Source organism: Pseudocercospora fijiensis (genome assembly GCF_000340215.1).
Source record: "Pseudocercospora fijiensis CIRAD86 unplaced genomic scaffold MYCFIscaffold_5, whole genome shotgun sequence".
NCBI lineage: Eukaryota > Fungi > Ascomycota > Dothideomycetes > Mycosphaerellales > Mycosphaerellaceae > Pseudocercospora > Pseudocercospora fijiensis.
The window spans coordinates 635,524-660,933 of record NW_006921536.1 but is presented as its reverse complement, the minus strand read 5'-3'; the positions used below and the strand labels follow the sequence as shown (position 1 = coordinate 660,933).

Here is a 25,410-nt window from a genome sequence, read left to right as displayed (position 1 = left end):
ATAACATTGTTCCGAATACTAGCCCGCCCGACCTTATCTATTATTAACAACTTAGGGGCTTTTTAAGTCTTCACCGGCCACCTGGTATTGAAAAATCCCACTACGCTGCTGGAAATGAGAAGTGTGGTTGGTTAAATTTCCTGAACAATCGACTGCTGGGTCGAGACTCGACTGGGGACAAGGGACTGGACTGTTTGGCTGTGCGTGGCATGATCTGCAATCTGTAGAACTATCTCCCAGGTAGGTGGGCTATTTATATAATGAGATGCGGAAGTCTCTTGTTAGCATGCACGTAAAGGTGATTTCGTCGTTGTGGATAATTTGGTATGATGAGGTAGAACTACATGGTAACTGATATAATACACATGAAGTAGATATAGATAGAAAATTCAACATCCATCGGCCGTAACCATCCATAATCCCATCCCGTCCCATCCCATCGCATCTCAAAATCCCCAAAAACAAAAAACCCACCCACCTTTCTTTCTTTCTTTCCATCTTCATCATCATCATCATTCACAAAATCATAGTCCACTTCCGATTCGACCTCGTCCTCCCACACTCATCCGCCTTAAACTTAAACAGCCCCTCCGCATTCGTCTGCAAAATCCTCTTCAAATCCGCAGGCGCAACAAGATCAGCCAAACGATTCGCAAACTCGGGCACCCTCTCCGCCTCGACCAAAGGATAAGCATTAGAAAACAACAATTTCTCCACCCCCCAAGTCTGAATCGTAAGCAACGTCACCGGCAGCGAAAAACAGCCCGAAATGGAAATCCAGACTTGTGATCGTAACATGTGTGAAACCGGGCGTTCCAGCCCGAATAATGTGGGATTGAACATGATATCGAAACGTTGGAGCATCATGGGAAGCATTTCGCCTTGGTGGCCGATGATGAGTTTGAGTTTTGGGTGGCGGTCGAGAGTTCCTGAGATTGCGAGGCGCAGGACATGGATTGAGACTTCGTTGTGCCACCCGAAACCGGGGCCGGCGAGCATGGCGGACAAAGTGTCGGGCTTGTTTGGGAAGGAGTAATAAGCGTCTGAGACGGTTTTGGGCGGTGTGCCGGGGTGGAGGAAGAGAGGGACGTCGAGCTCTTCGAAAGTGGAAAGGATTTCGTCGAAGATGGGGTCGTCGAGGAATTTTCCGCCTACGGTGCCGTGCAGCATGACGCCTACGAAGCCTAGGCGGAGGACGCATCTTCGCAGTTCTCTGACTGCCAGCTCGGGGCTTTGGAAGGGTAGTTCAGCGAGAGCTGCGAAACGTTTGGGGTTTTCGTCGACGGCCCATTTCAGTTCGTCGTTGAGTTGTCTTGTCAGAGCTGTCCCTGCACCGGCGTCCATGGACAGGGGATTGACCAGAGCTGATCGAGAGACGATTTGGAAAGCTATGCCATTGTCATCCATGTCCTTTATCCGCTGATCGGAGACATCTGCAAGGCGGGACTTTGTGTATGGAAAGAGTGATTCGATGTGGGATTGCTGTTCCTTGGCTTCTTTGATTGATGCATCGCTGGCAGGGAATCTGGTCTGGAGATGCGGGATGGCGATATGCTCTTGCACGCCAATGATCTTGACATCGCTCAACGCTGCCGATCGATAGAACGGCATTGGCGATGGTGATGAAGCTGCTGGTCGTGCCGTATGTGGATGGGTTGGTAGTCGTGCGCGAAGCTGGGTCCCCTTCATGGGTCCAGGAATTTTTGGTAGAGGCTTGTCAGGAGGTGGTGTCGGATTTTGAGTATCGAGAAGGCTTTGTGTATTCAGCATGTCTTTCGAATCGATGCGAGTCACTGCAGGACGAGCGGGGAGTGGTATGTGTTCAGCGTCTCGATCCTTCTCTCGGCTCTCGCGACTGCCATTACTGCTGTGACTCTCGCGACTGGTGCGAGGTCGATCCACAGTCTTGCTCGGTATCTCGATGAGTGCTGGAGTTAACATCTGGGTAGTTGTGTCAACTGTGACAATCTTGTCATGTAGACTGCTGTGCGCACTAGAAGTGCTGCTGAGAGCGGACGAAGGCAATGGGCTGTGTGGTCTTGCAGGATTGATGTCTGCAACCAATTTGTCGAAAATGCTGCCTGGGGGCATGGAAGTTGTGTTGGCTTTCTGAGCCTTTTTTGTCGATGCATTGGACTCTCGTCGACCTTCCGGTCCATGCCCGTTCGGCTGTGCGTTGGATCCTCTACGGTATTCAGTAGAAGTCGGGAAGAGCGAGAATCTGGCTTGGGATTCCCCAGGAGGCGTCTTGGTCTCTGGCTTTGTTTTAGGACTGACATTCACAGCATTAATCGCGGGCGCGTTAGGTGGTGGGCTCGTTGGCATTTCTGGTATGGCTGTGACGTCGTCGTTTCCTGGCAGCAAGATAGGTGGTAGACAAGGCGGTGATCGATCGGGTCTGTCCGGTCGTTGAAGGTCTAGTCCACCTCTGGCGCCGACGAGTGGTGCCGATGTTACATTCCTGCCCAGCTTTGCTTTCTGCTCCATCTTCTCATACCATGATGTTGCTGCTGGTGTGGGGGTATTAGGAGCAGAATGCATCTCGCTTGGCTTCTCGGGTTGTTCAGGACGCATTGGCCTCTGCTCCATTCTGTCTATAGCAGTGATCGGCGGCAGGGGAGTTGGAGGCGTTTCTAATCTCGGATTCAGGTCCATCTTGTCCAAAGGTGGAGGTAGCCAAGTGAGCATCGGCATGGTGTCGTCTTTCTTGCCTCGTCCAAATCACTGGGTGGCATTCATGAGGGTGCAGGTAGGTGGGAGCACTCACCATTATGCGTTTGCCTCCTCGAATGATTGGATTGTTGTCCCTTTGTAGTTGGCAAATTTCGTCCCCAATTTAAAGGTTTCGGGTGGCTTAGGGGTGCGGCAAGCTAGTATACAGACCTTCCGCTTCTTGGCTATTAGATAGACCCCTTTATATACTATTCTAGTACGTGAATCTATGCTCTTTTATATAAATGATATCGTTGTATACTGCTTTCTATCGAGTGTCGAATAAGTCGTTACCTAATAAAGGGCTCGAGTCGGAGGAAGAGGAAGGGGCCGAATTCGAGGCATATAACCCTCGGGTACCGGCGGAGGAGACCGATTCGTACGAGGATAAAATTAGAGAGGAAAAGGTCGAGTTTACTATAGTAGAAGGGCTAGATCTACCTCGGTCGTAGAACTTTAATCCTCTATAGGTACTACCGAGTATAGAACGTTAGTTTTATATCCCCGACGTTAATAGGGACTGCTTATACGATATAGAACTGCCTTCTAATTATAGCTACGCTTCTACTAACAAATCTATATACGAAGACTATACCGCTAGTCGAACCGAGTTTAGTAAGGCCTAGAACCTCCTATAGAGGGTCTAGGAGCTGTTTTAGACCGCGGAGGTAAAGGAAATAGTTACTAGCTTTACTAATTAGTATATCGACTAGCAAAGAGATAACAGCCTTACTAAGAAGGTAAAACGATAGGCGGCTAATTGTAAGGCTATTAAGATAGCGGAAATCGATATCTAGCTTAGATTAGCATATTACATCGGCGTAGTTAGTTAGAATACGCCTAGTAACTGCTAGGCGGACGATATAATAATGCCGTACTACCGTGCTATGCGGTTTATAAAGAAGCGTCGCTTCTTATAGGTAAAGAAGTTTATTAAGCTATCGAATGTAGTAAAGGACTAGGTACTAGCGACGAAGTATTAGTATATAAAACTAGAGCCGATTAGCAGTCGTATTAAGGCCGCCTTTAAGAGATACTGCTTACCTCGAAGCTAGGTATCGATTAACGAGATTATTATCCGCTTTACTAGCCGTAGTAGACACGTTAAGGTTATTAGAAACAAGCCTTGTCCGGAGGGCTACGAGCTTCTCGCTCTTTGCGATACTAGCTATATATACGATTATATATTCAACTCGCTTATTTCTAGCTTCGAGAATAACCGTCCGCTAAATAACGAGGAGGTAGCGCGAGTGCTAGAAGGTTGTTAGAATAAGGAAGAAGTTGCTATTACGAAGGGCTATATTAAACGGCTCTCGGCAACGATACGTACTATACTCCGCCTAGCCCTTAGCTTGCTAGCAGGTAGGCAACACTGTATCTATATAGACAATAGGTTTACTAACGTACTATTATTATCGTATATGCGCTTTGCTAGGGTTGCTAGATATAGTACCTATAAGTCTAGTAGTATAGATTATCTATAGGTATTAAGGGCGGCAATAGTTAGTAGTAGGAAGAAGACTCGCCTCCTACTAGGCACTTTAGCGGGTGCAGTAACGGCCTTAGGCAACGGTGCCGTTCTATCTCTTCTATAGCAAGACTCTAACCTAGTTTGCCTAGAAACGATAGTATATATAGGCTACGAGATAGACGAAATAAAGCGCCGAGCGCTAGTTATTAGGGGAAACACTAACAAATAGAAAAAGGACTTTGTATTAGCTATCTACGATCCCGTACTATAGGCACCCGATAGGAAGAGGGTTATTAGCTAGCCTCGAGTCGCTATCGATTACAACCTCTATATAGGCGGTATAGATATTTGCGACTAATTGCGCTCCTACTATCCGACTTAGCTTATTAGTTATCGTAACTAGATGCCGCTATTCTTCTAGCTATTAGATGCGATGTATATTAACGCCTATCTCCTTACTAAGTATAAATACGGTAACCCTCGCTAGTACGACTAGACAACTAAGTCCTCGTGCTATAATACGTACAGACTCTTCCGCTATCGACTAGCTTAGAACCTTATCCTTTCCGGCGTACGAGAACTTTACGGACCGTACGAGACTAATATTAGGATAATAGAAGAGATAGCTGCAAAGATTAATATACTACGGCGGCGGCGGGTACGAGATAAGGATAGCAAGCGCGGCAAATACATTAAATAAGGCAAGACTAAGTTGCCTATTTAGCTCTACTTCTTAGAAGAATATAAGCCTATTAAGGTAGAGCTAAAGCACTATTAATTCTATGTATTTAAAGAGCGGTATTAGCAATAGCAAGTAGATAAGTATAAGACAAGGTAGCGCTATAACGACTATAGCTAGTACCTCTATATTAAGTACTATAACGACTTCTATAACCTTATACCTAGCTACTACGACTAGACCTTACCTCGCTATAGTCGATCCGCTGTACTTTCGAAGGCCGCTTAACTACGGCAGCCGGTAGACGACGACGCGCCTACTAAGCCTAATATTAACTAAACTCGTCGAGTCGCCGCTCTAATAAATACACCTTACTAATAAGCCGACAGATTAACTACTCGAGCCTTAGATAGCGGTCTTTAATAGAAGGAAGGTCGTCTGTTTCTAGGTCTAGGTTTGCGGGTATAACCGGCTTACTAAGCCGCCTTAATATCGTTCTAGTATCCTCTTCTTTAGGCTCCTTTGCTAATAATTTTAGTATAGTTAGCAGCGTACTAGAGAGGGTCGAAATCTAACTTAGGTACGGCGATAAGACAGGCTTATTATCCGAATATTAGCTCTATAGCAATAGTATTAGAATTAGCCTTCTATACGGCTTAAACTACTTACTTCCGCTACCTCTAACTGCTCTATTATAGCTTATATTTACTACTAGGTCTATTACATACTAATAGTATAAGATTGCTAATGTTTAGAAGACCCTAGTATATGCTAGGCTAGAAGGGGTTTAGTTATTCACTTAACGGAAGGTCCGGAAGACTAATATTAGCCTTCGGTAGCTAGCTAGGGTTGAAAATACACTTTAGACAACAAAGGGGTAGTCCCTTCTTAGCATTGGTTAGCTCGCGTTTGCTAGCAAGAACTATGCGGTATATCTGATTATCCAACCGACCGAACAGGCGTGCATTCCGTCCGTGAGCCACGGGACAAGGTATACTGTATGAGTTGTCTGGAAAGGGTCTCTGCATCTAAAGCATAGGGTTCTGTGAACTCAAACTCAGTTACGGTGCGGACCAAAGTTTTGTACATGGTATGTTTACATGGGTACCGAGCCAAGCTATCCGGCACTGCCTGCCTTCCGCTCCATGTTTGCAGATCAATTCTCACGTCGGGACGCCTCGCTTACATGCAACACGAATAAATTAGCCAAATACTTCCATGAGAAAGTCGTATCGGATTCGAAGTCCCATATCACGAGCTTTGGCTGTCAATTCGTGGCATCGATCAGCAAGGATCTCGCCAACGACAGGAGTTCCGCAATACTTTGGTTGGAATGTTAGCTTTTCAGGAACAGAATACGCACGAGCTGCAGCAGGGATTTGCGGAGCCGGGTGTGAACTTACAAAGACGCCAACCTTTTTCTCCCTAATCCCATCATCCACCAGATCCTGGAAGTGCTTCTCCAGTATGTGGTCGAAATCTGGTCTCCCGAAATGACTGCGTTGCTTAAGACCTGTAAGCGCGGAGTATGGTGCGGCGGAAGTACGGTATCCGTCCAAAATGTAACGGAAAACATGGGTTGATATATTTTTCCGCTTTGCCGTGATGTGCGTGTTGATGTTGAGATCCAATTTGTTCTCTTTAGCAAGCGGGCCTGCTCCGGTGATTGCTCGATTCAGTAAGTCGGAGAACCAGAGCAAGTCGTTCTTCTCACGAACAGACCAATGGAAATCCACCCGACGATCTGGATTGGTACAACGTGGTTCGGGAAAGTGCGGACCGGCGTGATTGAGATCTTTTTCTTTGGTGAGCTCGCTTGATGAAGCAGTCGTCGCTTGCGTAGGACGACGCGAGCTCGCTCGTGAGCCTCTCCCAGAGAAGTGCGGCGACCGGGACCGCTTTCGTTCCTCCCAGGGATCTTTTTCTTCGTTGAAACTTTCTTCCAAGTCTGTCAAGATGGCCGAGAACGGGGTTATACCGATGCCGCCTCCGACGATGATAGAATAGTCGTAGTCGTAGGAGCGCTGAGCGGGTGCACCGAACGGACCGTCTAGGCCAACTTTGATGCTGCCTTGCTTGAGAACCAGATCGCGCAGCTTCTCGGTCCAGTCACCCTCCACTTTGATATGAAGAGACAATTCATCGCCACGACAGGACGAAATCGTGAATGGATGCCACTGAAAAAAAGAGATCTCCGGGACCTGCAATAAAAGATACTGACCCGCCGAATACTTCCACCACTTTCCGCTCGGGCGCTTGCAGGTGATGACAACAGCATCTTCGTGCATCACCTTTGCCTCGGCTGCAATCTTGACGAATCCCCTGCCAAGTCTTTCTAGCCGCTCGAAAAGTACGAGACAGAATGGGATGGCAATCCAGAAAGCAAACATTGGATACTGCACAAGTCTCTTCGTTCCGTGGGCACAGAGTAGACTGATCATGGGAAACATCAGGAGATGGCCAAGTTGAAAGACCTCGTAGCTCCACTTGCGCACGGCTGGCATGCTCAGTGAGGTGAGCGTCCAGTACAAGCCCAATGCAACGATGCCTGACCATCCTGGAAGTGTGCGCACAAAAGCGATATAGGGCATCGGTGTTGGCACAGCAAGATAGGCAGCCAATGCCTCTTGGCGCGAAGGTTGAGATCCAATGAGAAATGAGCCAGTCAGGTGGCCGATGGCGTGTAAGGTGGCAAACAGAAGACCAAAACAGCTCATAATGATGTGGAACTTTTGGCAATAGTCCCAATTGACGAAGCGACTCAGGTAATAGCTCCGCCGGAGGAAGGTGGAAAGGTGTCTACTCATGCTCAGAAGCATGAAGACGAATGTCGGATAAATGGCTCCAGCATTGAGCTTGGCCATGATTACCCCCCCAACCCAGTGCTGCTCGGGCATCCTGATTGACGATGTAGATACCGCCCTGCCAGAGCATGATGGCCAGGACCAGCGCAACGACCATTGCTATGAAAATGATATTTGGCCCGTGGACAGCCCAGTATGCGCGTATGCGTCTCCGTCGCGGCAATTTCCTCCCCTGCTCCTTGTCTTCCTGATGGGTCTCTTTGGAGTCGGACTGGCTTTGCGAAGGAACCTCCCAAGTCTGCACGTGGCGAACAAAATCCTCTCGACTCAACTGTGAGCCGCATTCGGGCATGATTGCGCAGAGGAATTGGTGCAAGCCGTCTCCAGGGTGGCCGGCGTGCTGCTTCTCGACATCTCGACGCGCTGGATGGAGCAGATGGTGTTTCTGCAGCTGCGGCGCCAGTTCTTGATGGACTTGGTGTAGTTTTGCTTCGAGCTCTTCAAACGTGACGAAGCCATCCTTGTCGCGATCGAGGTCATCGAAGAAGGCATTGATCTCTTCATCGGTCAGCTGGTTAAAATTGGCCGTCAAGACCGGCCGCAGCCGCGAAATGGTGGGCTCAAGGTCGTCCATAGTGAGTGAAGAGGGCCTGCCGCTACCCACCCCCGGGACGTGGCATCGTCACGATCATATATGCTGCGGCTGGAAAACATCAGAAGGTTGAGATGGCGCATTGTGGCAGCGGGACGGTGCAGATGGAGCAGTCTTGGTGGTTGGCATCGACGTGCAAAACGCGACAGCGACAGACGTGGCGCATCGCTGATGACATCGGCCAAGTGCCAAGTTTCTTAGTCATATGACTTCCGACCATATCGCGTCTTCACTTATCTTGCCAAGTTCTTGGAGTCATCATTCTGCCATGAGAACCACGTCTGAGGCCCAATTATCATACATGCGAAGACTGCGAGACGTGTCGATACTTGGGTCGACAACGACCGTCGTTTCTCCATGCAGAGATATCTTCCCGACTGTCTACCTTAGACCGGTCTGTAAATCTACGGCTGCTGTATCCACCTATACCAGCCATGATCGAGATCAGACTCACAGCCCAAGTCAGAAAGGCGAATGCAAGCGTCGCAGCAAAAGGCATTGACCCGGTAATGTCCATTGATTCAAGTTTAAGTGAGTGGAGATTAGTGTGATTGCATTGTAACATGAATGTGTGCAAGTCCTCGCCTCGGCAGCGGAAGAGGTCGAAATCGAGGCACTCTAGATGCGGAAGAACGACTCGATCTGCAATGCTTCCAAGTCGAGAGTCTTGTGGTTGAGCTGTCGGCAGGCAAGACGAAGACTGAACAATGTGTGCACAGTTAAGCGGCGAAGGAGAGGATCGGGATGGAGGATGTTGCCGCAGATCTGCTCGATGGGCTCGACTGGAAGATCTTCAAGGCCGCCTGATGTGTTGTGTCGTTTGCTCTTGCCTTCGCTTGTTCTGTGGCCTTTCTTCTTGCGGCGATGGTTTCGCTTCTGCGGGGGTGCAATGCCCGGCATTTCGACGGCTGTAAGTCGATGTGCTTGATCAAGCTCGTTGTCGCATGCGTCGATGGAATGTGGGTGTGAGGAAGCCGAATGCGCTCAGTACGAGTGCAGAACAACTACATACGTGAGAGGGGTTCGTCGCAATGAGATTCGAAAGGGTAGGCATTTAGCTGCTCAATTACCAACATATTACTTGGAGGCGTTGGAGGCGTTTGGAACAATCCGCTGCGGTCATGTTGTACGACGAAAGGTGTGTGTGGTCTGACGCGCGTGAAAGAGACGCGTTGGACATGCTCTCGGCAGCGATCGCGTTAGGGTCAAAGGAAGTGGTAACGCAGGTGGCGCGGACGATCGTTGCAATGTACCAGGCCGAGCACGCGCAATCACAAGCTACTACTGTACATATGATAAGCCGCCCGACTTTGTGCAGCAAGGACAGATTACTCACCCTATTCGACACCTTTCATTTTGATTGTGGCATGCACTGCTGCAAGGTCCAGTCTCGGGTGACTCGTGAAGCCTATTTCGACGTCCTCCCAACACCTATACTCGTTGGTATGAGGTGCACTCCAATCTCAGGAATGGGCGATGTGGCTGGCAGGACGTAGGCGGAGTGCACCCAAAGGCAGCGAGCACAGCAATTGCAAGTGTAGGTGCTCCATTGGTAACATACCGGCGGAAGCCATCCTCATAACGCAAGCGGCATTCGAAGCGGGACAAGGGCGGTGTTTCGACCAAGGAAGAAGTGCATTGAGTAAGCACATCCCTCCTCACAGGAAACCAGATTTCGCCAGATCGTCGTAGACCTTCTTCGGCATGACATTACCCTCAGTGTCCTCCATCTCGACAACACCCTCTCCATCGTCACCACCTTTGCGATCGAGCTCAGCCTTACGGTCGCGCTCGAGCTTCTCCCACAGTTTCGTCGCTTCCTCAATCTTGGTGATCTCGCGGAAGAGGCCAGTGTTCTTCTCAATGCCCAGACACTGCAGGCCATAGATATGGCGTGCCTCTGAGAAATGCTTGTCGAATGCGCGTCGTCCCATGTAAACGTAGTTGCCGCAAATTTCGCAGGGAAATTCCACACCAAGACCATGAAGCTTGTAGAGCCAGAACGGAATGGGCTTGCCATCCCATGCAAGAGGCAGCTTGAGCGGATTGTAGATCTTTTCACCACCCTCGCCCTCCTCGTCCTCTTCTTGGCCAGCAGTGCCAGCAACTTCAGCATCCTCCCTGTACAAAGCCTCCAGCTCTTGCTGACGCTCCTTGTCCGTCATGCCTGCTTTCCGCTCCACGTTCACGCGTGTGTCTTCCCGCTCAGTCTTCATCGTTCCAGCCAGCTTACGGATGCGATGTTCTCGCTCGGCAACAGCGCGTTCTTTGACTCGTGCCGTCGGGTTGGACTTCGCAGAGCCATTGCTCATTTCCACGTCACCGTCCTCGGCCTTGTTTTGCCGCGCCTCAGCATTCTTCTTGTGCTTCTTACCCGTCAAGTGGGCCTGATAGACGTTGTTGTTGTTGAACTCTTTTTGGCAATCGGCACACCATACACCCTCGCCTGTGCCTTCGGTGGTTGGCCCATTCGATCCCGAGCCGTTCATCTGCGATTTGCTTGCTTCCCAGCCTGGCACCTTATCTTCCTCCCACTCTTTCTCAAACTCTTGATCGAAGTCCTTGAAAAGCTTCTCGAGATCCTCTAGTGGCTTTATCCGGCGCAAAAAGGACTCCAGATATTGTGCCAGCGATCCCACGTATGCGAAGTACACATCTGTCATCTTGTCTGATCGGACGATGTTGCATTTTGGAGGACTAAAAGCATCGAAGCTATCCAGGTATTGCAGGTATGTGAGCTTCCGCACACCCTTGACACCGGGCAAGTTCAGATACTCCTCGTGCAGCATCGTCAGGTCAAAGAATCGTCCAAACGCCTCTTCACCAGTGAACATGGTGTCAATATCGCCCGCAAATCCTGCTGGTGGCCCTCCATCTTCTGGTCTCTTGTACGCTCGCTCCAAGTTCTCGACAGGCTCATTCGGGTATCGCTTGTGGAAGTCTTTGATCTTGTTCAGCTCATCGTAAAAGGTGGCATATGTGTCGCCGGTGCTAAGCTGTTGAATCTCTTGTGTTCGCGATTGCGGATCGCCGTAGATCTCGATTGCGCGCTGCGACTGGGTCTGAATACGGTTAAGGAAATTGGAAATTTCATGGTCGCGGATCAGCCGACTGCGGATCTGTGAGTTGTGAGCTCTGTCGCGGATATTAGGAGTTCATCATATACTCACGTGCTTGGGCTCATCGAGTGAGCGCTCTGCCACTGCTTGCTCTAGTCGTTCCACATCTTCGTGAATCGCCCGCAAATCCTCGTATATCATCTTGGCCGCCGAGCCTTCCCTCCCGCTTGAGCCGCGCCTGCCCCAGCCTTATGCTTTGTCTCTTACCTGAAATACGCTTTGCGATTATTGAAAAGTGGTGGGGGGCAAAGTGAGGGTTGGTGTTGGTGAGGGTGTTGTTCGTGGCGAGCGCAAGTGTCAAGCTCGAAGTTGAAGCCACAGTTTGAAGCGAAGCGCGTCCAAGCTTTCGCATTTCCTTGCCTCTGCGAACACCACCAACACCTTTGCGCCAACCTCGACCCCCACACAATATACACATCAAACACAGCACCACTTGGGCAAGATGGCGGACGAAGGCATTGACCGTAAGGCGGACGAGCGCATGGAGTTCTCCACGTCCAAAGAGGTGACGGTGGCGCCAACCTTCGAGCAGATGTCGCTCAAGGAGAATCTTCTTCGCGGTATCTATGCATATGGCTACGAATCGCCCTCGGCAGTGCAGTCGCGTGCCATTGTGCAGATTTGTAAAGGTCGAGACACCATCGCGCAGGCTCAGTCTGGTACCGGAAAGACGGCGACATTCAGCATTTCCATTCTCCAGGTCATTGACACCGCTGTTCGCGAGACACAAGGTAAGGCTGGGCCATGCTCACACAGAGCCACGAGGATCTCATGCTAACTCCGATCCAGCTCTTGTATTGTCCCCAACTCGCGAACTCGCCACTCAGATTCAGTCCGTTCTGCTGGCACTTGGCGACTACATGAACGTGCAGTGCCATGCCTGCATTGGTGGCACGAACGTAGGCGAAGACATCCGCAAGCTCGACTATGGGCAGCATGTGGTCTCTGGCACACCCGGCAGAGTCGCGGACATGATTCGACGGCGAAATTTGCGAACACGACATATCAAGATGCTGGTGCTGGATGAGGCCGACGAACTCCTGAACAGAGGCTTTCGAGAGCAGATCTACGACGTCTACCGCTATCTCCCTCCAGCCACTCAAGTAGTGGTCGTCTCCGCTACCCTCCCGTACGATGTGCTCGACATGACCACCAAATTCATGACCGATCCCGTCCGCATTCTCGTGAAGCGTGACGAACTGACACTGGAAGGCCTCAAGCAATACTTCATCGCAGTCGAGAAAGAAGAGTGGAAATTTGATACACTTTGCGATCTCTACGACACTCTGACCATCACACAAGCAGTTATCTTCTGCAACACCCGTCGCAAGGTGGATTGGTTGACCGACAAGATGCGCGATGCCAACTTCACCGTATCCAGCATGCACGGAGAAATGCCGCAAAAGGAGAGAGATGCCATCATGGGCGAATTCAGACAAGGAAATAGCAGAGTGCTGATCAGCACTGATGTCTGGGCACGAGGCATCGACGTGCAACAGGTCAGCTTGGTCATCAACTACGACTTGCCTTCCAACCGTGAGAACTACATCCACCGCATTGGCCGATCTGGTCGCTTTGGTCGAAAGGGCGTGGCCATCAACTTCGTTACTAGCGAGGATGTTAGGATTCTGCGCGACATCGAACTGTACTACTCAACCCAGATCGACGAGATGCCCATGAACGTGGCAGACCTGCTCTCGTGAGAGATTGCGGCTCATCGGACTCAATTCATACGACGACGCGGCAATGACGCGAACACGAAACGTGTCATCTTTGCGATGACACTCGGCGTTTGGGGCTTCTGCTTTCAGGCATACGGCCAATGGGGATGGAAAGGGGTAGCTGTAACGATTAAGTGAGTGTTGATGCTACATCTCATCATTTATGCCAATACTGATGCCTCGCAGCTGAGAATGCCATCCCGAAAAGCTTCTTGTCGTACCAGCCGACCCTCTCGCTCTCGAAATATCTCGCTTTCCAGCGCTCATGGGACAAATATCTCCAATTCTTCCATGTCAGGTACGTCAAGCAGAATCGCAGTCCGACACTGACGCAGGCTCCCCATCGACCGGGTCATACCATCTCTCCTTCTCCTTGGCACCACAAGCCCGTCTACTGCGGACGGCCTCTTGAATGGCCGCACTGCGTGTCAAAACTTTGTTGCTGTGTCTCCATCGGCTGTGCCCTTGCCTTCCAGCGCTGTGGTCGGAGTGCCTCTATCGCCCTGTCTCTCGGCTGCCAGCTTGGCAACCGGATCAACGTGCTCGACGTCTACCACCGCTATTAGCCCGAGTCGCAGCTGGTCCAGCTTTGCCACTCACGCTTGATCTGATCTTCAGCTGCTGCTGGGGCTGCTGCGGCTAGTGATCCGCGCTCTAATATCTGGTCAGCCATGCATTCCAACAGGTCTTGTTAGGCGTCCTTGCTCTTCTCTAGCGCTACCTGCTTCGCTCCATCCTGCAACGTCTCGATCGCAGGGTCTGGGTCTCCCGCGACCTGCTGTAATATCCTTGCCGTTTCTTTTACTCTGTGTTGGCGATACTCTTCAATCAACTGTGGGTTGGGCTCAGTCATGCTCAACAAGTGTATTGTACAATGGCTTCTGCCGTCGATGTCGTCTGGAGTCTGTGGTGCTGCAGATCTTCTTCACACGCACAGGTGACAGGTTTAAGAGAGGCGACTTCAGCAACAAAGCTCTTACGTCAGAATGTGTGCAGTTTGCGTCCGCATAGCAGGGGTGCCAAAAGCGTAGCCGCACATCCACAGTCTCCGCTAAGCAAACAGGAAGCGCGCAAGTAGGTGAGGGTCCTGGTCCACAGTGATGCACGCCAAAGTGATAATAAGGGTCCTCGCAAGAACATCGGCTACGATCTGATCCTGTCATGTACTTCACCTACATGAGCAGCTAGTTCAAAAGCTTTGAAATCTTCGCTGTGGGGCTGATCAGGTTCAAAAATTGTTTGCTACACACATCTCTTGATCCAAGTCCTTAAGCAAGCTTCTACTTGCAATCTCAGAGAATGGGTCTACTCGCGAAGATCACAAGCAAATTTGAAGCCAGAGTGCTGCACCGAGACGTCTCGCACGCCAATCGAAAGGAGCTTCCACCAAAAGACGACAGGCCGCGTATCGACTATCCTGCACCTACACCATCACCGGCAGAAGGCATTCACGCAAAGGATTTTGCGCACCGCCAGGACTTCCGCAGATCTCAGAGCGCTCGCCATTCAGACATTCGCCATGAACTTCCTGTTCCCGACGATAGTGAGGCGCGGGTCGGCGGGCAGCAACGATACTACGCTCGAGAGCAGCAGCAGCAGCGACGAAGAGGGTCTACGAGGCATGAACAGCGACCAGATCAGCTACATGAGTCTGCCGAGCCCCATCGCGGAGAGTCCGCAGAAGCTGAACGACCGGCTCACATTACGCAGACGTACCACGGGCAGGGAACGGACTGGTATACTTCCGTGGATCATCTGGTTGATCCTGGTCAGCATTCTCATCATCTTTGTTTTCATAGCCCTCAGGATGCCCGAGCCAATACAGGAGTAGAAGCTCAAGATGAACCGGCGAGCATTCTGCCCGCGGACGACACGGACTTGACCACTGTTGTTACAATGGGAGCAAGGACGACTCGCGAGCGGCACAATTGGCCTATCAAGATCGGATCTGCAAACATCAAACATATTCATCGCAAAATCAGCGATCGGGAGCGAAAAGAGGGCGAGGTCAGAAGTGAGCGTGACATTCATGAGCAGTCGGATCAAGAAAGGAGTGAATTGGAAAGTCAGAACCAAGTCGTTCAAGCCCCCAACCTTGAACACGACAACGCAACAAGCCAACCCGACGGCATGAAAACGTACAATGATGCAGAATCAGGGCACGCCAATGGGTCACTCGAACGGGAGGTCCAGATTTATCTTGATCAACATTATCACGGAGCGAGAAGAGATTTGGAGAAAATCGCCGTGGCTGGAATTTGAGCGCCATATGTAGGTCAAAATACTCGATTATTTTTCTTGAGATTGGCATTGTTTTCCGCTGCACTCCATCCTGACAAAGCAGCCGAAAGAGATGGAAGGCATGCATGCTGAAGTATGGCTTTGCAAGTGTAGAGGCGCTTTCTCAAGTTTCACCTCACCTGGCCTCGCACTGAGCGCGAGCAGCTCTTGCAATCCTCACTTGCTGGTATCGACGTTGGACGGACGATTCTCGAGATTCTGCCTATATCAGGTGGTTTACGTCACACGAACAAATTCTGCTCCGACTAGTCCTTTCAGAACGTCGCCACAATAATATCGAAAAGTGCTCTTGCCGTATTTCTCGGAGAGAATCGAGGACTCAATTTCTTCGCCCACGATGCGCCTGACCAAACACACGCTGAAAGACGTGCTTAATCATACCTGAAGTCGATACCACGAAAGACGAGCTCGATTCGGACGACTGTGGGAGACTTTTCGTACAAGCGGCCAAAAATGGTATCGAAGCCAGTTTCGACGGCGTTGAAATTCATCGCGGGGAAGGCTACCTCGTCGATCAATTTCTCCCAAGATACGTCAAATCAACGAATCGATTACTATCGAGGCAGTGTAGAGAAGTTGTTTCCGGAGTATGTCGATTGCGAAAAACGGGCAAGGCATTGTGGGCGTTTCTTGGGAATTTGGGGAAGGGAGGAGAGCACGTTATGGTAGTGGGTAGATTCAATTCTGAGAAGCTACGGAGGTCGAGTATAAGGATTATATTTTCGGGGTTCGTTTTTGGGGAGATGCAGGTGGTTTATCAGGAATCTGGATATGGTGGGATTAAACATGGGATGGAACTGAATGGGTACGAGAGGGATGCGTTTACGTTTTATGCTTATGGAAAAGTGAGAGGTTGAAAAGAAAGGATGGAGGATTGGTGTTTGGATGGGATGGGTAGGTATGATGTTCGAGGATATAAAAGTTTGCTTTTGTAGAGGATTTCTTCCTCCTCGATGAGATGAATCGCAGGAAATTGATGGCTTCACTTGAGAATAATGCAAGCCATCTCACTTCAATATTGTAAGTGAGATATCTGAGTTGGAGTATACAGCTAGGTTGATGATTGCGACTTACAAAAACAACAACAAACCATCAATCACCCTCCGTGAGAAACAAGCCATCAAAACACCACCACCCAAAATGTTCCTACTTACCATAGCCCTCACCTCAATACTCTTCACCAAATCCCTATCATCCCCACTCCCCAAAACAAACCACCCTCACCCTTCAATCCATCCCCAAAGACCTAAAATGGTGCACCCGACTAGTCTACACCTCCACAACCCTCGGCGAAACCCTCGAGCCCTGCTCTGGCGACGCAGCCACGCGCTCAGACTTACTCTCTACAATCCAGTCCTTCTTCACCCTCAACAGCCCCCACATCTGGAATTTCCCCGACACGGTAACTCCCATCGAAGGCCTTTACACATACACTCCGACCTCATCGATTGGTCAACGGACGATGGCGATTCGATGGGGAAGTTCCTGAAGAGTAGGATACGGGGATATGTAAGACGACGGATGGGGTGGGGGGTTAGTTGGGAGCAGTGTGTGAGGGGGTTTTATGGGGGTTGTGGATTGGGGGTGATTGCACTGACTGATTGATGAGGACTTTTTAGTGATACTGAGGGAGAGATGGAGAAGCAGGGAGGTGCGGCGAGGGATGCGTGTTTGCTTTGGACTGTGGATTTGAGTCCGGGGGGGGGGGGGGGGGTGGTTGAGTGAGGTGGAGGATATAGTTGATAGAGGAGGAGGAGAGGTAGACGAGATAATAAATAAATACCTCGGTTCTATAGTAGCAATATGGATCGGTGGGCACTCTTAATTTTCTCAGTGTTGCTGAAATAGATTAGGCTTTCACTTCCTAACTTCAATGTGCCGTCGTCATCGGTCCAGGTACCTAGGCAGATCTTTATACTCGCGTCAGGCACGAGACATGTGATTCTTGGCAAGTTGGCGCACATCAGCCTTTCCTGTGCCTTTCCTCCGTAATAACAGCGTACTCCTATGTACTACTTGTTATTAGTCAATCCACCCCAGCATGCCCTAGAAGTCAATCGTTTGTCAGCCGAGGTGCGACCAGGTGCGGTGAAGTCAAAGACGCGGTTGGTAATAACAATAATAAGATACGGCCAGCGGAGTGCGATTTTGGCATAACTACTTCGCAAGGTGTAAGGGTGATACAACATGTTTCATTATTCTGTTTGACTCCCAGTCTCCAACTCCATCGCTCAAAATGCTAGAAATTCCGCCATCTCCTTCCAATCTACCCTTCCAGGCATTGCAAAGATATGGCCTCCATGATTACAGATACTCCTTGATATCCCTAAGACCTAACGAACACAGTATGCAGACACCTCCAAAAGCGATGCTGATGTAGTATGGCCATCGATATGCTTCGACGAACGCGAGCTGGACGTTGTGAATGACTATGTTAAAGGCTTCTTCGCCTTTCATCTTCACCAGCGGGCTTTCGGCGATGAAAGCTCGCAATTTGTCGTATTCGGCATAGGCTCCTAGGAGAATGAGCTTATATAATGTGTCGTAATCGCTTGTGACTCCAGCCAGGACGATCTGTAGACCTGCCGGAAGTGCATATTTGTGCACCAGCTTGTGATAAAATACGTTGAAGTAAGCGGTGAACGCAACGGCTCCGCCTATGTATCGGATCGAAAGCGTGATGGCAGTGATTGTGCCAATGAGTTCTGTGGGTGCCAGAATCTGCGCGATGATAGAGCAGGGAATAATCACCGCACCGACACCAACGTTGCCTAGTGTTAGGAGCGCGTAGACCGTTGGGTTCAGGTTGTAGCGGTCGGCTACGGCCATTGCACCAGTAAAGCCTGTCATAACGCAGCTCCAGAAGATCATGAGAAACGTTGTTCGGCCTTTGGTTAGACCTATCAGCAGGAGGCTGAATGCTGCTCCAAAGATAATGCCACATCCGATGGGAAGAGTTCTGATGCCAATCTGGACTGGATCGTGCCCGTAGACATTGTAGACCTAAAAGCAGAAAGTTTCACTCATCAGTAAGGCTTTTCGGGTTGGGAGTGCTGTGGGCACGTACCTGTGTTGGCCAGAAAAGGAGCATAACGAAAAAGTTGCCACCGCTGATGAAGGTCATAATTAGGATGAGAATCATAGAACGCTTGTCCTTCTTGAAGAGAGCCGCTGGAGCCATAGGAAATGGCGCATATTTCTGTGGTGATCGATCAGTTTCAGAGAACATCGAACAATCCAGATCCGCCTTTTTCGTTGTACTTACGAGCTCCCAGGTGAAGAAGCCGATTATCGTGATTGCTCCGATGATGAAAGGCACCAAGACATGTGTGCTTTCCCAGGAATACTATTAGAAGAAGTCAGAAATGGCTCAACCGGTTTGGCAGTGAATTCGTTGACAGACCTGGTTAGCGCCCCATTGCATTCCCATCATGAAAAGGGTGATGCCTATGGTACTCAGGACACCACCGATATAGTCGACTTCGCGAAGAATCTCCCTGGCCGAACGTGTCTCCTTTCGTACAGGATCGTGGTAGCAGAATAGCACTAGAATCAGTCCTAAGATATTCCATCCTCCAACCAGAAAGCCGACGAAGCGCCAATTCTTTGCCTTCGTGATGAGCTGAGCATACATCGGCGATGGAATGAACGGTGCGATAGTGAAGACGACGATCGCAACGTAAAGACTTCGCTTTCTGATCGGGACCAGCTCAGAGGTTCCGGCAAGCGCAATGAGCTCGTTGAGGCCTGAGAGTATCGAATCAGCATTGAAGACTTTTTTTCTCAACTGTGTCGCTCGAAAGGACTTCTCACCTGCGCCAAATCCCGATATGACCATACCACCGATCGCTACATTCATTTTGTGCGAGGTGGAAACAACGCAAGGACCAACAATGAGGAATATTTGCCCAACAACAGCCACGGCTCGACGACCGAACAGATCCGAGAGAGCTCCAACGAATGGGCATAGAGCCGAGTTGGGAATGAGGTACCCAATGACCTGTGTTCACTTCAGCTGTTGCTCAGCTAAGTGAAGATGGAAATGACATACCATCCAAAGCCACTTGCCCTCTGCGCCGCCGATCTCAGAGTAGATCTCCGCGAGGACACTGCCGTATAGATAGAGTCCGATCTGCGAGCCTACCCAGAGAAAAGACATTGCTGTCAAGGACTGAAACAGCTTCCAACACATCTAGCAGAGTCAGCATGCTAAGCCTTGATGAGTTGCGATCGCGTACCTTGTGATAGTCATTGGGATTCTCGTGTTCGTCCAAGAAGTCATGGTGTTGCACGTCTCCGTCGTCATGCTTCTCTGCCAGGTCGCTGCCTTTCTCATTCGACGAGCTGGATTCGACCGCCATTATTGTTGCGCTGTATAGTGGGACGATCTGAAGTGAAGCTGTCGCACTCAGCGCTCAGACGAACACGAGAAGTCTGTTATCTTTTGTGCGCAACATTACTGGGTGTATGTAATCGCTTCGAAAATGCCAATGGCAAAGACCTCGGCGCCTCGCGGACTGACCAGGACTACCCCCAGAATGTAGCTATGGGTTCTCCATCGTTTAAACATCGTTTGAGCTTGTGAGCAGAAGTCAAAAAGGTTGTTCTCGTCCTGTGACCATTCAGATCGAATGAACAATTATCCTTTGCATCGTATGCTTGTCGAACAGGCCCCGGGGGTTCAAATTGGGAAGATCCGTGCATGCCGCATTTACCACCATGCCTCCGCTTGACTTTGAAGCGGCATCCGAGATCACAACAGGTACGATCAGTAGTGAGTACATTTCGGTTGTGGACGAGGAATGCATTGTTCAGAGCAGAAGGCGGATTCGAGCGCGCACTACTGTTGTGATGGCAGTTTGAGCCCTTCTCTGGCGACGTTCTTGTATCCATGGTTATCAAAATCATAGGCCCGCCCTTTCGTTCCTGCGCCACATGTCAGCGATCATTGCTTGAGAACTCGGCCCAAGCTGTGTTTCACGTGTGCCAGTCTACGCAAACTGCAAAACGTCCGAATCGGGGCCCAGGTGCAGGCTGCTTCATGAAGATACATGCAACATCATGTCGAACCACGTCGACAGCCGATGTGGTCAAAAAGCTGCAGGTCACGTCGACTTGTTCCGATGGGTTGTGCAAGACGACCAGGCCGCTCCGTCCGTATATTGCGTCAACAATTGGCGGAGGACCATGCGAAACTTCCATCCACGTGTGTCGAACGAGACGTGACCATTGCTGTGCGTGCATTGATGCCTCCCAGAATTCCACAAGATCGGCTGGTGTCAACTGAAGATACTGTATAATAATTAATGATTGCTAGGCCCAATTCCAGCCGCGCTGTCCGGAGAAGGGCTCCCGGTTGGGCCAAAGTGTCACAGTAGAACTAGTGCAGAGTGATCCTACACAACCAGGGGCATAGCTGTTGAATACTGAATATTCAAGATTCACTGCTCGTATTCAGATTCACTAATGAATGTTAGTGAATATTTATATTCAATTCATATTTAAATACAATCTCAGCGACAGTGAGGGCAGTAGTAACGCTTAGGGTTAAGAAGGAGGGTGTTCTATAGCTATTTATATAACTCGTCGTTGTCTTCCGCTTCTATACTCAGTTGTGGCATGTCCACTAGCATATCCGCTACGCTAGTACGTTGCTATTGCTTAGAACACTCGCTTATACGGATGCTATTGCTATTAAGAGAGGCTCGGTCCTATAAAACCGTACGTCTACTGCTACTAAAGGTGCGCTCGGACTCCGCGGATATAGCGAAGGCTAACAATAAGTTAATAGCCAGTTGCGAGAGTGTCGGATAGGCTGTCCGTTGCATAGAAAGGCACTACTATTCAAGTGGACTTATATGGATTAGCTAGCCTGTCCGCTTGTCGGTGCTAACCTATAGCAACTTAATAGGCGTAGCGGCAATAAAGGACTCGAAGTGGTTAATATTAGTCGTAAGGACGTCGTTCTCGAGCTGTTGTTGCTACGCTATTATGTCCGTCAAATAACCTGTAGCTTCTATAGTGGCAGCGGCAGCGGCAGCGGTAGCGGCAGTAGAAGTAGACTCCTTAGAAGCAGGCTTATTACGTGCTTAATATTTATTCTATAGGGCTCTCGCTCTTGCTAGACCGTTAATAAGCTACTAGTCCTTCTTCTTGCTACTAGACCAACGCTTACGAAGCTATGCCTTACGGCGAGTTAGATATAACAGTATTACAGTGACGTAGATGCCGCTATCGTCGATTAGACGATAGTATTTGTTAAATAGGTGCTAAGAGACGTAAATGGCCTTTATTATAGCCTCTCGCTTAGCATACTGCTTCTTAGTACGCTCGAAGTGAGTAAGCAACTATTCTATAGTCTCTTAGAAGCAGTCGAAGGTGACGTTATAGCCCTATAGACGTTGAGTCGCTTCCTTGAATAGTATAAGGAATAGGCGTATCTCTTTAAGAACAAGCTAGTCTGCCTCGGTAAGCCGGTATTCACTGATCTATAGCATACTAATAAACAAGGCGTTGAGAATAGGCCTTGTTTAAAGGGCCTCCTCGATTATTAGCAACTAGCTATTCTAGCGAGTCTTACCTAGCGGCTTCGGATAGGTAGAGTCTCACCGCGCGATTAATTCTTTGAAGGCGTTATAGAGGTCGTTCTCTCGCTATAGGACCTTAGTTAGCTAGTAGAGACGCTACAGTAGAGATTGCTTAGCAAAGCACTCCGCATTAAGATCTAACTACCTAGATATAGAGACCTTGTCGCTGTCGCTCTCGGCTTGGTTATTAAATAGTACTTGCCGTGCTTAGAGCGCTCTTTAATCGGCCAATTCTGCTGCTTCCGTAGACTTAGCAAATATGAAGGCTTGTATAACAAGGTTAATAATATAGCCGAAGCAGCGTAGCCGACGGCTCTGCTTAGTCTAGTATATGTGGCCCTTCTTGTGTATATAGAGCTCAATCGACTCGTAGAGGGTATTGTTGTTAGCGGCATTGTCAGCGGTTATCTAGCTAAGCTTATAAGCTATTAAGAAGGTCTCAAAGTACGAGATTAATAGCTAAGCAAGAAAGTCGCTAGTATAAGAGCCTCGTTGTAGCGGCGGTAGGTTAATAAGGACTTGAGTAAGCTTGCCGTGCTTATTAATATACTAACAGTTGATCGCTTGGAAGTGCTTATAGCCGTGTTGCGCCTTTTATATATTAGTGCTAATATAGAGGCAACTAATAGCCTTAAGAAGCGCTATTTTGACCCTCTCTCGCTAGTTCTCGAAGTTATACTATACTCGTACTATTATTGAAGTGTGTAACTTTAAAAGAGCCTTGTCTGTATATAGATTGACTGCCAATATTATCTCTTTGAAGGCCTTAGAAACAAGGGAAGAATAAGCGACACTATATGCTATAGCATAGCGAGCTATAGCCTACCTAAATTTGTCTATATTGGCTTCCGCTGTATTCCTTAGAATAGTGGCCGTACGCCTTACCTCGTTGCCCTCGCTTACTGCCTGCATTTTGTCGATATCAATGCGGCCTTATAGCGGATCTTTATCTAGATAGACAATAATACTGTGTGCCTTAAGAAGGTAGTCTGCTACGTTGCTAGACACTAATTTCTATGCCTTAGGACTGTCTACTAGACAGTGCTTATAGTAGAAGTATTTGTAACCGTATCTATTGCGAGGAGGCTCGCTATCCTGCGGATCTCGAGTATAAGACTACAATACTAGATCTGTCTTATTCTTTATAAAGTGTAGCTTCTTCTACTAAGCGAGTATCGGTAGTGTAGGCCTTAGTACGGGTATTAGTATCGAGAAGAAGGAAGAAGAGGATGTAGATTGCTAGGTTTAGGGCTCGTCTAGAGTCGGATTTAGTACTAGTTCGTTAATGCTTTCTGTATACTTCCGTTTCCGTAGTTTCTAGCTTTCCCGTTCGGTTTCTTAGGTATTTAGGAAATTTTCGAGCGCTCGTTAGGTCGGTATACGATTTTCTCGTGTCTTTATTATAGGAAAGAAGGTAGTTATATTCTAATTAGAAGAGATGGATTGCAAATTTAACTTTCGAGGCTAAGTGCGGCCCGCTTCGGTTAGCCTATCCGAAAGCTAAGAATGCGGGTTAGCGAGTCCAACTAGGGCTTAGCGTGACCCTTATAACGCAAACAGCAACAGCTGGAATACCAATCTTCGACTAACTATTATATACCTATTCAATAACAACAATAACCTTACTACCGCCGCTAGTAGCCTCGCTATCGATCAATCGATATAGCACCCTATCGATCCGACGCCTAAAGTACATCTACCGCTACGAGCACTACCGATTCAGTCCAGAATAGCACTCGAATAAGTAGAGGCATGGTTTCTTACTAAATTCGAAGTAACGACGAGAACCGAGTAGAAGAACAGGCCTTCCCTTACGGTCTATACCTTTATATACCTTCCGAAGGCTATTAGCGATACGCTCTTAATAGTAACTAGCCCTATTAACGATTTCCGCCGCGCAGACAAGGCTCTTTGTCGTCTTCCTTATAACCCTTCGAAACGGTAACTATAGACTACCTCTCTCCGCCTCCCTAATACACTACTCGAAGTCCGCCTATTCTACGTACTCGATAAACGAAATATCGTCCGAATTGGCCTAGTAATCGTTTACCTAATTAGTATTAATAAGAGGTAGATAGACCGAGCGGATATTCTTTAGCTGTTATTAAAGCCTCTAGTCCTATAGAGCGAGGAAGGCTTGTGTCTCGGATAGAAAGCGGTAGAATGAAGAAGGTAGTAATAACACAATAACCTCGTATTAAGAGGCCGTTAGCGACTCGGCAACCTGCTAGAATTAGCGACCTTTATATGCCTTAGTTGGTTCGTTCTATCTACCTACCTCGAAGCGGTCTATCCTCCGAGCCTATAGAAAGAGCTTGGTTTTTAGTAAGAAACAAGCGATAAACAACCCAATTTCGCACGATTGAAGAGATCTACGTACGCCGCAGTACAACCGTCGAATTGCCGACTGAATCCACTGAATATTCGAATATTTAGTGACCTCGTATTCAGATTCATATTCAATATTGAATATGAATCTGAATTGAATCCGATTCAATATTCAACAGCTATGACCAGGGGGTGGAAGGCAGCGGGATTCGGGAAGCATCAAAAGTCGGCCGTGGGTGAAGTGTACCTACACTGTAGAACAACGTGTGCATCACGACCTCAAAGCCTCCTTGCACACGTGAGTGACTGTACAGTCTCCGTCCATCGGATCGGAAGGGCCAAGTACGTACATACTACGAAGCATTGCCGTGCCAAGTGTTGCCGATACCAGTGCATTGAGCATGCCTTCTCCTCGACCTACCCCGACAGCAGCCGATGGTTGTTCTTCACGCCATACGGCTGCTGACTCGGAAGTGCTGACCGCAGCAGCAGCAGCATCCTTGCCTCAAGCATCGACGTGCGTACGTACGGTGCTGGCACTCCCTAGCTTATTTGCGTTCGTTAGATGTCGAGAAGACGAAGTTCTCCTCTCTGGTGGTCAATTGCGAGGACGAGGTGTAGCATAGGTATGCTATGCTGACCATCGAAACGGGTGATCGGGACCGAAGTAGCATAGTTACGGAGTATGCTGCTGGCGATCGAAAGGGATAGCCGGGAGCGATTGATCATGGATATGGACTTGGCATCATCCCCAACTATTGTCGTAGGAGTGTAAGGCGTCGCAGATGAGGATGAGGTTGATGGTGGCTTGGTGGCGCCTCGGCAAAAAGCGATCCCTGAGGGCTTATGAATAAATTGACATGACATGGTGGAAAGTTGAAACTTGAAATCTCGCCCGATGTCCGGTGACAGTCGCCTCACCCTGGGCGAGGTCGGGGGGAGTACGTCGGCGATGGCATGCCAAATTGCCCATGCTACGATGCCGGTACCTGGTAACAATACCAACCTAGGTCGACATCATTGGCCTCATTGGGGA

The 25,410-nt window shown here is 49.1% G+C and overlaps 6 protein-coding genes across 6 annotated transcripts; 2 read left to right on the top strand and 4 right to left on the bottom strand.

Moving 5' to 3' along the window:
• Positions 1-314: 314 nt before the first annotated feature.
• MYCFIDRAFT_154396 (uncharacterized protein) lies at positions 315-1,611 on the bottom strand (the record flags this gene model as incomplete). Its single annotated transcript, XM_007929100.1, has 1 exon — positions 315-1,611. One exon carries the CDS (start codon positions 1,609-1,611, stop codon positions 517-519), a length of 1,095 nt encoding a protein of 364 aa, XP_007927291.1. The 3' UTR covers positions 315-516.
• Positions 1,612-2,389: 778 nt separating this feature from the next.
• MYCFIDRAFT_203779 (uncharacterized protein) lies at positions 2,390-8,300 on the bottom strand (the record flags this gene model as incomplete). The annotated part of the gene is made up of 5 exons (XM_007929099.1): positions 2,390-2,805; positions 5,742-5,905; positions 5,963-6,184; positions 6,266-7,704; positions 7,781-8,300. The coding sequence occupies 3 exons, from the start codon at positions 8,298-8,300 to the stop codon at positions 6,065-6,067; spliced, it is 2,079 nt and encodes a 692-aa protein (XP_007927290.1). The 3' UTR covers positions 2,390-2,805; positions 5,742-5,905; positions 5,963-6,064.
• A 1,051-nt stretch (positions 8,301-9,351) lies between these two features.
• MYCFIDRAFT_57198 (uncharacterized protein) lies at positions 9,352-11,699 on the bottom strand. Its single transcript, XM_007928884.1, has 3 exons — positions 11,489-11,699; positions 9,655-11,437; positions 9,352-9,602 (listed from the first exon to the last, which is right to left on the bottom strand). The coding sequence occupies exons 1-2, from the start codon at positions 11,576-11,578 to the stop codon at positions 9,977-9,979; spliced, it is 1,551 nt and encodes a 516-aa protein (XP_007927075.1). The 5' UTR covers positions 11,579-11,699; the 3' UTR covers positions 9,352-9,602; positions 9,655-9,976.
• A 180-nt stretch (positions 11,700-11,879) lies between these two features.
• Positions 11,880-13,140, top strand: MYCFIDRAFT_78844 (uncharacterized protein; the record flags this gene model as incomplete). Its single annotated transcript, XM_007928991.1, has 2 exons — positions 11,880-12,168; positions 12,227-13,140. The coding sequence occupies 2 exons, from the start codon at positions 11,880-11,882 to the stop codon at positions 13,138-13,140; spliced, it is 1,203 nt and encodes a 400-aa protein (XP_007927182.1).
• A 1,317-nt stretch (positions 13,141-14,457) lies between these two features.
• MYCFIDRAFT_197026 (uncharacterized protein) lies at positions 14,458-15,420 on the top strand (the record flags this gene model as incomplete). The annotated part of the gene is made up of 1 exon (XM_007929098.1): positions 14,458-15,420. One exon carries the CDS (start codon positions 14,458-14,460, stop codon positions 15,418-15,420), a length of 963 nt encoding a protein of 320 aa, XP_007927289.1.
• Positions 15,421-17,763: 2,343 nt separating this feature from the next.
• On the bottom strand, positions 17,764-19,651 carry MYCFIDRAFT_138448 (uncharacterized protein; the record flags this gene model as incomplete). Its single annotated transcript, XM_007929097.1, has 6 exons — positions 17,764-18,462; positions 18,527-18,658; positions 18,725-18,805; positions 18,863-19,206; positions 19,273-19,459; positions 19,511-19,651. 6 exons carry the CDS (start codon positions 19,649-19,651, stop codon positions 17,764-17,766), a joined length of 1,584 nt encoding a protein of 527 aa, XP_007927288.1.
• Positions 19,652-25,410: the final 5,759 nt, after the last annotated feature.